The sequence below is a fragment of the Polypterus senegalus genome, chromosome 12 (assembly GCF_016835505.1).
Source record: "Polypterus senegalus isolate Bchr_013 chromosome 12, ASM1683550v1, whole genome shotgun sequence".
Lineage (NCBI taxonomy): Eukaryota > Metazoa > Chordata > Cladistia > Polypteriformes > Polypteridae > Polypterus > Polypterus senegalus.
The window spans coordinates 154,792,937-154,804,941 of record NC_053165.1 but is presented as its reverse complement, the minus strand read 5'-3'; the positions used below and the strand labels follow the sequence as shown (position 1 = coordinate 154,804,941).

At 40.4% G+C, this 12,005-nt stretch overlaps 1 protein-coding gene across 1 annotated transcript in view; it reads right to left on the bottom strand.

Annotated features, from left to right (window-relative positions):
* The window catches only part of LOC120539968 (intercellular adhesion molecule 1-like), a 115,496-nt gene that overhangs the window by 38,342 nt on the left and 65,149 nt on the right, over window positions 1–12,005 (bottom strand). The window contains exons 8-9 of the mRNA XM_039770375.1: window positions 6,708–6,824; window positions 1,323–1,394 (exon numbers count right to left, since the gene is read on the bottom strand). Coding sequence (XP_039626309.1) covers window positions 1,323–1,394; window positions 6,708–6,824 — 189 coding nt within the window. The remainder of the gene's footprint in view (window positions 1–1,322; window positions 1,395–6,707; window positions 6,825–12,005) is intronic.

Sequence of the window (12,005 nt, the reverse complement as noted above, 5' to 3'; positions counted from 1 at the left end):
TGGAGAACTGTCCCATGCTGGACACCACTCTTAACATCATCCAATTCTAATAAGGTTCCTCACACAATCATCCTCTGTTTCCCGTGTTTCATTCAATTCTGCACCCATCTACAAACAACACCTTGAACTCCCACTTCTTTTAGTCTGAGGCCCATCCTCACCTGTGGCACCTTATCAATACTTTCTGAAAGTCCTGATAAATAATATCATATGCTCCACTTTGATTGTATCCTTTTGTTGCTTCCACATAGAATTAGTAAAACACGACCTTCCCTCTTCTGCACACATGCCGACTGTTCAGTAAAACTCCTGCTCTTGTTATGTGTTGCTCAATCTTATCCTAAGTAATTCCTTCCATTAATGTGTTTGTGATGCGCATTAAGCTTACTGGCCTATAGTTGCTTGGATCTGCCTGGTCACCCATTTTATACAATGAGATAATATTTTCCAGTTTCCGGTCCTTCAGAATTTCCGCAGGGCGCAGTGACTTCCTAAGGGAGGGTAAGTCGATCTGCACTTTTGTGATCATTTAGTGTGGGTTGTTGGTGCAGCTTTTCCGGTGCACTTGTGGAGACATGGTGTGTCTGCGGTCTCAGTGCTAAGGTTTCAGTCTTCATCAGTCAGTTTCTGTTGTTTTCTAAGAGTAAACTTGGAAACTCCACTCTCTATTTGCACCAAAGGAACGCTGTGAGCAGTGGCCTGCTTTTTGCGGGCTGAAGATGCACCAGGGGCTGAAATCTTCATCAATTTGTCATAATCAAGGTATGGACTTGCTTAATGTTGTTGCTGGTAGCAGACATGGATGGATGTGCTTCTCCTTATTCATGCTTAAACACTTGTGTGATCAATTTTGAGCTTCTCAATCCATTCATAAACAGTGTCTCCACGTTGTGCAAGAAAGCAGGGGACAGAACACACGTTACTTTGATAAGACTTTAAAGTGCCTGGTGGGATTTGATGAAGACTCAAGATCTATTTTGTTTAAGATAACTGCCTTACTTTAGAAAGAGGTTATCCACTGCAGAAACACGTCAAGCTGACTTGCTTGCTCCCCATCTTTAATCGCACAGATTTTACAGATCAGGGGACTGTGAGCACCACACACACAGAGCGGCCTCCGTGCCGAGTTGAGAGATGAGAAATAAAAGATGAAAAGAAGGTCTTAGAGAGAAGAGACAAAACACTCAGGAAAGTCGAATCTGGAAAGCATTGGCAGTGACGGCAGAACTCTTGCCTAAGCAAAATTACGCCATCTTTGCTTGGAGAATTGGTACCTCTGCTTACAGTACTACATTTTTTTTTAAATTTTGTATAAGAAATACCTTTGGATGTGGTGAAATCCATCAGGAGCTCAGCCATCGTCACTTTGTTAGCTTCTAATGTAGTTGTAGAACCTTCAAAGACGAAGACAAATTGTGATTATAAAGTCAAAAGTTGTGATGTGAAATTCTTCATACAAGTTCATAAATATTTTGTATGTCTTTATTTGTAACTTAGACAAAGCAATGTAATATTAGACTTACATTATCGATAATAACAGCAATGGTTTGATGGTTTTTAGGACTGAGTCTCTTTGTAATTTTACGACAGGGTTGGTGTGAAGAGCCTCAAACAAGTTTGGCCAATAGCTCTCTGCTGAAGTCTCTCAGTCAACCCCCTCAGGAAAGCCAGGCTGCCTAACTGCCAAGCTTTACCTTAACACCTGGTTTGGAGGGATGGCAGGTGTGAAGATGTTCTGTCCCCCCATTGGTCTGAAGTATGGCTGTTTGGAATTGGCTTGTATCAGAAACCTTTACGTTTCATGAAGCCCTATTGGCTGTAGGGGTTGGACAGAAAATCTATAAATTTCTAGAAAGCATTTTAAGATTGAGAAGCTGTTATCTGTGACACTTCTGCAAGAGAACCACCTCTTTCAACCCTTGCAAACATATGCAGTTTTTAATATCTGGAAAAAATTTGGGATTAAATTGCTTAGAGATCTTTATATAGATAACATCTTTGCATCTTATGAACAATAACATTCCAAATTTAACATTCCAGCTACACATTTCTTTCACTATCTTCAAATTAGGAACTTTGTTAAACAGAACCTGCCCAATTTTCCTCATCTTGCACCCTCGTCCATGCTGGAAAAAATATTGCTCAATTTCAAGGACTTGGACACCATCTCTGCAATATATAAAATTAGTTTACAGTCCCTCCTTTTCAAAGATCCAAGAGGACAATGGGAAAAAGTTCTCTTAACGTATCAGAAAAGGAGTGAAGAGTAGCAATGCAGAGACTTCCCTCGAGCTCCATATGCACAAAGCATACAATTATTCAACTCAAAATTATATATCGAGCACATCTGTCTTGCCTAAAACTGTCCAAAATGTTTCCAGGGTGAGATCCAACCTGCGAACGCTGCAATCAAGTCCCAGCCTCACTGGCTCACATGTTTTGGGCCTGCACCAAATTAACATCATTCTGGACCTAATTTTGAATTACCTCTCAGACAGTCTTGGACTCACAATCCCTCCTAATCCAGTAACAGCCGTGTTTGGGGTTCTTCCAGATGGGTGTAAAGTGGAGAAAGACAAACAAACTGTGATTGCATTCACTACACTGTTGGCACGCAGACTTATTTTGATAAACTGGACATGCAGGTTAGGTGCATTGGAGATTCTAAATTGTCCTTAGTGTGTGCTTGGTGTGTGTGTGTGTGTGTGTGTGTGCGCCCTGTGGTGGGCTGGCACCCTGCCCGGGGTTTGTTTCCTGCCTTGTGCCCTGTATTGGCTAGGACTGGCTCCAGAAGACCCCCGTGAACCTGTAGTTAGGATATAGCTGGTTGGATAATGGATGGATGGAAGAATCTTAACTCTCCTCTTTTAAGTCAGTGGGAAACCGATGTTTTATGAAATTGGAAAAAATCAAATATTCAGTCAGAGGATCTGTACAGACTTTTTTCAAAACCTGGCAGGATCTAATCAATAATATTTTAGAATAAGCTCTTAAAGCACCGAGGAAGCAATTCTCTCCGCATTTCTTTTTCTTCTCAATTCATCTCTATTGGCCTATTAAACTCATCAATTTAGGTACGTTTAAAAACGTAAAAAGTTTTACCCCGTTGGCCACGCTCTCTCTCTCAGGGGTGGGGGTCGACTTGTTCTTAATCCTATTTTTTGTAAAAATTGATCGATTTATATGGAATGATTACAATAAAATTAACAAAATAAAAAAAATCTATAAAATTCCTGCTTTACCTCACCCTCTCTCTCTTACCAAACTGATGAAAGACCATCTCACATACCATGAACTGAAAAGGACAACACAATGAAGAGCTCAGCTTGGCAGCCATATTGAGACAGGCATGCGGTCTGTTCTGAAGAAAGCTGACCACCAATGATGCCTTAACTAGTGACATTTTAAGTAACTAACAAGTCTGTCTGCGGTGGGCTGGCGCCCTGCCCGGGGTTTGGTTCCTGCCTTGCACCCTGTGTTGGCTGGGAGTGGCTCCAGCAGACCCCCGTGACCCTGTAGTTAGGAAATAGTGGGATGTATAACGGATGGATGGATAACAAGTCTGTGTGCCGCCTGAACCTACACATCACCATTTATCAGGTTGTATGGTTGCCAATATTCAAATATACTTTGCATATTGTTATTATTTATGAATATTATCAATAATATATTATTTAAAATGTAACTTAACTCCTGCTTGTCTTTCGCTAAACCTAATTGCCTGAGGTTATAAATGTAGAAAGGAAGTTGGGGAGACGTTATATGGTACAATACCTTAGAAATAGTGATAAGTTTGTGAGATTTGAGGCATTCTGACAAAGGCTACACATTAAAGAATGCAAAAGGGGAAAGTAGAGCAATATATTACTCTATTAAGACAAAACACTCACTCTCCATATTAGTGTGGAGAAAAAGAATATGCAAAATAAAGGAGAAGTCTTGATGTCTGAAGTCACTGAATGTCCTGTAGGTGGTGCTCTAGAGCTTAATTGTAACAGGTACTGCATTACAAGTCTGGAAGGTATGGAGGAATATTTCGTACAAAATTAAATAAATAAATAAATGCGCGAATAAATAAAAGTACTGTGAAATGTGAGCATAAATAAATAAATGTGTCATGAAATGAGTGCCTAAATAAATAAATATATCATGAAATGAGAGCATAAATAAATAAATGTGTCACGAAATATGTTTTTTGTTCCTTATTTATTTATTTAATTAATTTTGTCCATAACATTCCTCCAAACCGTCATGAAATACGACTTGAAATAAAACTGTCACGTTCACTCGTCAAAGTTGAGAGGGTGGGCTCTAACACGCCCTCTAGTTACTGATTGGTGAATCGATAGCACAAGAATTAATTAGAAAAATGCTTACTACTGCCGATGAAATGGATTCTGACGAAGATATTACGTATTTCAGAGAGAGAATTAAAGATTTATCGGAAGAAATTACAATGTTGGCGGCACTTTTAGACTCTGATATAGATGAAACTATTTTTGAAATTATCGAAGAACAGGTGGAACGGACTCGACTACACTCCGGTTCAGGTGACTCAGTTCCCTGCTCTGGACGTCCATCCTTTGACATACCAGCTGAGTCAATAGAACACCTTCTGTTATGCGGTTTAAAAGTACGACAGATTGCAGATCTATATGGTGTATCGGAGAAGACGATCACAAGGCAAATGAGCCAGTTTGATATACGGCTCTATTAGTTTAGGTACTTTGACATGGAATGCCCAAAGCAGCTCCAACTAATATTTTGAACTGGACAGCTTTACCACTGATCAGAGCTGTACAGTTGTTTGAAAAAGTAGGTGCGAATATGCAACTGACTTTGTACTCGTAAAACAAGGGTCAAATACTCAGTTCACAGTATCTTCTCCGATACACCATATAGATCTGCAATCTGTCGTACTTTTAAACCACATAACAGAAGGTGTTCTATTGACTCAGCTGGAATGTCAAAGGATGGACGTCCAGAGCAGGGAGCTGCGTCACCTGAACTGGAGTGTAGTCGAGTCCGTTCCACCTGTTCTTCGATAATTTCAAAAATAGTTTAATCTATATCGGAATCTAAAAGTGCCGCCAACATTGTAATTTCTTCCGATAAATCTTCAATTCTCTCTCTGAAATACGTAATATCTTCGGCAGAATCCATTTCATCGGCAGTAGTAAGCATTTTCTAATTAATTCTTGTGCTATCGATTCACCAATCAGTAACTAGAGGGCGTGTTAGAGCCCACCCTCTCAACTTTGACGAGTGAAAGTGACAGTTTTATTTCAAGTCGTATTTCATGACGGTTTGCAGGAATGTTACGGACAAAATTAAATAAATAAATAAGCAACAAAAACATATTTCGTGACACATTTATTTATTTATGCTCTCATTTCATAACATATTTATTTATTTATGCTCACATTTCACAGTACTTTTATTTATTTGCGCATTTATTTATTTAATTTTGTCCGAAACATTCCTCCATAGGAAGGAAGAATCTGAAAACTTAAAAAGATCTTCTGCTTGGTAGTCATCAGAGACCCCATAGTAGGTGGTGGTAGAGTGGTTTAAGTAAGGAGGGAAGGCTCTGAAAACTTGTTAGACATACTGTGATGTGAAGACACAAGTGGTCCTACAGTAGTTGGAGTGATCAAGGAGGTAGGGTCTGATAGCTTAAAAGGTTCTTGTATTCTGAAGTCAACTGAGGTTTGGTGCTTAAATCCCTAAATATAGGAGACATTGAGGCGAGCAAACTAATGTCAGGATCCTTCGCAACATTGCTCATCGGCATTCTTTCCTCAGTGTGAAAGATACTGAGTCACTCATTCATGCTTTCATCACTACCCGCCTGGACGATTGCAATGCTTTGTTTTATGGCCTCCCGACTAAATATATCAACAGATTACAATATGTTCAGAATTCTGCTGCTCGTTTACTTACACACGCTAAAAAATCGGCTCACATCACTCCTGTCCTCTCTGAGTTACATTGATTACCAGTTTCTTCAGGAATCAAATATAAAATTATCCTTCTCACCTTTAAAGCCCTTCATGGTTTAGCCCCTCATTATCTGTCTGAGCTGCTGCTTCCTTACACTCCTGTCCTGTGCATTACGATCATCGGACGCTAAGTTACTCACTGTACCTAAATACAAGTTGATAACTATGGGTGGCAGAGCTTTCAGAGTGATAGCTTTAAAATTTGGAATTCTCTCCCTCTCAGCCTTCGCATGGAAAAGTCTATTATTAATTTCAAACATCTGTTAAAAATACATCTCTTCAATGAGTATTGTTCTTCTTCATGTATGTAATTTCTACTGTCTTGTATTGAATTGTAAAGTGTCCTTGAGTGTATGAAAGGTGCTACATAAATAAAACATTATTATTATTATTATTATTACAGACATACTAAAGATGGCCCAGCAAAGAGTCTACCATATAATGGTCATGGGCATTTATTCAACCAGTAGGTCAGGGTCTCCAGATCCCGTTGGAGGTGTGATGCGGCTTGTCGTCACACTGCGTTATCTTGCAAAGGCCTTACCCCACTTACTTTCTCAGACCTTCTCCACTTTGCCTGTTATAACTGACTGTAGACCTTCCAGAAGTGCTACACAAAAGTAAACTGAATTGAATCAAAATGAATTCTGAAGTCACAGTGGTCCTGGGGTGTCAAGTTCTGCTTGGAATTTTTAGGACAAATACCTTGGGTTGCGGTGGAAAAACCAGTTGTAACCATCACACTCGACTGCGTACTCAGCATGGTGCTGGCTTCAGATTCAGATGAGTGGTTTTCGGCGCCGGTAGTCACCGCTGTAGACTCTGCAAAGAGGAACAAAGTTTGAGATATAAAGCCAAACAGGAGGCACTTTCTGGGTTAGTGTAGAAGAAAAAGAAGACACCATATTGAAGAGTATGGAGGTTTTCCTGGACCAGTGGCATCAGGAGGGTTCCACCTCTGGCTGCGGTACAGATCTTTGTTTTATGGCCTTTAATTCATTTTTGATTTACGTTAATATTGCTGGTGTTTCTTATTTATAGTCTTTGGTTTTCATTTTGTCTGTGTATCAATGCCTTGGTTATGTCCCATGTGTGTTGTGGGTGGTTCCCCCAAGAGGCGGGGCCACCTGCCATTCACCACAAGGAATGGAACGGCCCTCCTTCCTATAAATCTGGCCGGTTCTCCCATAGTTCCTGGCGGCTCATTTCGAAGGCGCTAGTGTTCTCTTGTGTTTTGCTGTGCTGCGTACCTTTTGTGATTGCTGCACGTTTGAACCCGTGCTCTGTTTAAGACTTAATTTTTTTATTCTGTATTGAGACTGTGTTTGCCTTGCTTTCTCTAGCACTTCCTTTTAAGACCTATGGAGCTTCTGGTTCTACTTGCTAAAAATACATGTTTTATTTTATAAAGATCTTCAAAGCCCTTCACAGTGGACAGCTTTTCAAGTTTTTATGGGACTCACAGTTCATGACAGCATTGATGGTTGAGACTAAGAGGACTGTAGCCCCTGATCTCAGATTTCCTGCTCCCTAATCCTCAACAAGACCACAGCTGTCCAACATTTGATCTCCGAGAACCCAAAAACCCCTTTCCTCTCATTCATTGTTCCCCCATGGGAAACTCCACCACTCCCTGCCCGCTCTTCGACTGCTTTAAAAAAACACTACGAGAGGGATGCCCCCTGCTTTTCAAATTACGAGGGAGGGCAAAGTCCCTCATAACCGCTAAAGCTTTTGATATCCCTGTTCGGGAACCTTGCAGAACAAAGAGGGCATTGCCCATTTCACTCGATGTTTAGTGGCACACAAGGCCTGTTAAGACTGCAGATTTAACATTGATGCAGAAATTCAGTTGCACCTCTACCTAAGTTCTCAAGTGAATGCTAAGGGGAATGTCTGAATTATGGCTCTAGTCAAACTTTGGTCAGCTCTGTACTTCACCTTCACAACATTCCTAGAAATCGCCTTAGTCAATGGGTGGGCCTCTCTGGCAGTGTCTTAAATTGGTTTGAATCCTACCTGGCAGGTAGAAAATTCTTTGTTAGTTGTGGTAATTATACTTCAAAGACACATGATATCCTCTATGGTGTTCCACAAGGCTCTATCCTGGGTCCGCTGCTCTTTTCGATCTACATGCTTCCGTTAGATCAGATTATCTCGGAGCATAACATGAGTTACCACAGCTATGCTGATGACACGCAGCTGTATTTATCAATAGCACCTGATGACCCCGACTCCCCGATGTCTTACTTGTGTTTCTGAATGGAGGAGTAGTTATTTTCTCAAGCTAAATAAAGAGAAAACAAAAATTTTAGTAATTGGCAATAATGGATATAATGAGATTATTAGAAATAAACTTCAAAGTTAAGACGGTGGTAAAGAATTTAGGGGTAACTGTTGACTGTAACCTGAATTTTAAATCGCATATTAATCACTAGGACAGCATTTTTTCACTTAAGAAACATAGCAAAAGTTAGACCTCTTATATCATTGAAAGATGCTGAGAAATTAGTTCACGTTTTTTTCAGTTGACTAGATTACTGTAACGCACTCCTCTCAGGACCACCCAAAAAAAAGACATCAACCGACTGCAAGGAGTGCAGAATGTAGATGCTAGACTGCCTAACTAGGAAAAGAAAATCCGAGCGCATCACACCAGTCCTGATGTCGCTACACTGGTTACCTGTGTCATTCAATACTGCTTATGGTATACAAAGCCTTAAATAATCTCGCTCAATCTTATATATCGGAATGTCTGACATCTTATATTCCAAATCGTAATCTTAGATCCTCAAATGAGTGTCTGATCAGAATTCCAAGAGCTAAACTTAAAAGAAGTGGTGAGGCGGGCGGCCTTCTGCTGTTATGCACCTAAAATCTGGAATAGCCTGCCAATAGGAATTCGCCAGGCTGATACGGTGGAGCACTTTAAAACACTGCTGAAAACACATTACTTTAACATGGCCTTCTCATAACTTCATTTTAATTTAATCCTGATACTCTGTATATTCAATGTACTATCATAACTATTCGTGGTGGCTCTAAAATCCATACTGACCCCTACTCTCTCTTCTGTTCTTTTCCTGGTTTTCTGTGGTGGCGACCTGCGCCTCCACCACCTAATCAAAGCACCGTGATGTCCCTACATTGATGGATTAAAAGCCAGAAGTCTACATGACCATCATCATCAAGTCCTTCCATGAGAACCCTAAATTTGATCATTGATGTTAGGTAGAATGCCCAGAGGGGGCTGGGTGGTCTCGTGGCCTCAGAACCCCTGCAGATTTTTTTTTCTCTCCAGCTGTCTGGAGTTTTTTTTTGCTTTTTCTGTCCTCCCTGCCATCGGACCTCCTTACTCTTGTTCTATGTTAATTAGTGTTGTCTCATTCTAATTCTTACTTTGTCTTTTATTTCTCTTTTCTTCATCATGTAAAACACTTTGAGCTACATTATTTGTATGAAAATGTGCTATAGAAATAAATGTTGTTGTTCACCTGATAAAGATGTACAGTAAATCAGAGCTGTTGAGACTTCTTCAGACCAAAAGGTGTCCAAATGGATGTTCATTTCAGGCCTGTAACCACTGACTGAACTCTGGCTGGATGTGATGGAGACGATAAGGCCCTTATGAGCAGGCACTCCATTTACCAGGAGTTACACCTTCTTTCAAAACTAGCTCCATTCATCTGTTATGTCTCTTATGGGTGACTCCAAACGCTTATGAATTGTTCTCATTTTTTTTGGGTGGGAACTGAAAGCCAATGATCTGTACTCTCTGTGGAGCAAAAAGCTGACCGGCTTTCTTTGGCCTGGAGGCTACTCTCCATAGAACTTTGGAGCTGGACATTCTGAACAAGCTCTAAGATCCACTCTGCCAAGCCAAGCAGAGTGAGAAAGATGAGAGGCAGCCATTACTTCAAGAAGGGAACTTCAGAGACTACACTCTTGTGCCAGAAACAATAACGCTTTGTCCCACTGAAGTGGCTGAACACACAGCAAAGAGGCTAACAATGAGCTGAGGAAGGACCACATAGCAGAAACCACGAGTGCACTTCAAACTCAAGGAGAGCCTCCCTCTTCAACCCGAAACAAGTCCACACAGCATCAGACGTCACCCTTGAAGACCTGGTATTGTAAACTGTTTGTCTGTGCTAAGATAAATTAAAACTCTAAAAAGCAGTAAACAGGCAGCCTCTTCTGTGTTAGACGTTTGTCCATCTCACCTGTCTTCTATGTTGATATGCAGTCATATGAAAAAGATTGGGAATCCCTCTTAATTCTTTGGATTTGTGTTTCTCATTGGCTGAGCTTTCAAAGTAGCAACTTCCTTTTAATATACGACATGCCTTATGGAAGCAGTAGGATTTCAGCAGTGACATTAAGTTTATTGGATTAACACAAAATATGCAATGTGCATCATAACAAAATTAGGCAGGTGCATAAATGTGGGCACCCCAACAGAGACATGACATCAATACTTAGTTGAGTCTCCTTTTGCTCATCTAACAGCCTCTAGACGCTGTCCTCCTATAGCCTGTGATGAGTGTCTGGATTCTGGGTGGAGGTATTTCTGACTATTCTTCCATACAACATCTCTTCAGTTCAGTTCAATTTGATGGACAGTCTGCTTCAAATCATCCCATAGATTTTCGATGATATTCAAGTCAGGGGACTGTGACGGCCATTCCAGAACATTGGACTTCTCCCTCTTCATGAATGCCTTTGTAGATTTTGAACTGTGTTTTGGGTCCTTGTCTTGTTGGAATATCCAACCCCTGCGCATGGCCCCCATCGGGGGGCTGACAGGGCTCTAGCCAGGGGTCCTGGGATCACAGGGGCCCGGTGCGGGATGAGTAGATATTATGTGCAAACAAAACGTATGAACAGAAAGCAAGAATTGATCCTACAGCGTTGAGTGTCAACTTCAGCAGAAAATATTTTGAAAACTAAAAACAATATCCAAAAAAGTTTTAGATAAAAAAATTTCTACATACATTTTTCTACAACTTTCTCGCTTTGACATTTTACAAATCCAAATAAAACGTAGACCTTTTACTTCAAAAATATTTACAAGATAGTTTTTGGTGTTGAAAAAAGCCCAATTAGAAATTTGAACGCAATTTACGACAAAAAACTTCAAGGTATATTTGCCAATATCTGTCTCGCTATTAAACTGTTTTGTACAGTCCCAGTTACTGTTTCTTCAGCAGAAAGATCGTTTAGCAGATTGGCAAATTCATTAAAAACATGGCAAAGAAGTACAACTAGTCAAGAACGACTTAATCATCTAGCAATTCTGTGTATCGAAAATGATTTAGCTCAACATGTTGATTTTAGTGAGGTCACTGAAAATTGTGCGACAAAGAAAGTTAGAAAACAGATTTTGCAATAATTTTTGATACTATTGTAAGTTTTTCATTAGGATCTTTACTTTATAAATATATTCAATGAATGTGCATAATACTTCTTATGTTTTTACATCATTAACCTCGCTTATTTTATTTTAAATCCGATTGGGTATCATGTTTTCCTTAACCCTAGGTGAAGGGCCCGCCAGAGATCCTGGCCTAGGTGCCATGCCCCTGCGTAACTTCAACTTTGTGACTGATGCTTGAACATTATCCTGAAGAACTTGTTGATATTGGGTTGAATTCATCCGACCCTCGACTTTAACAAGGGCCCCAGTCCCTGAACTCGCCACACAGCCCCACAGTGTGATGGAACCTCCACCAAATTTGACAGGAGGTAGCAGGTGTTCTTCTTGGAATGCGGTGTTCTTCTTCCGCCACGCAAAGCGCTTTTTGTTCTGACCTAATAACTCAATTTTCGTCTCATCAGTCCAAAGCACTTTGTTCCAAAATGAATCTGGCTTCTCTAAATGAGCATTTGGATACAACAAGCGACTCTGTTTGTGGTGTGAGTGCAGAAAGGGCTTCTTTCTCATCACCCTGCCATTCAGATGTTCTTTGTGTAAATTGCGCTGAATTGTAGAACGATGTACAG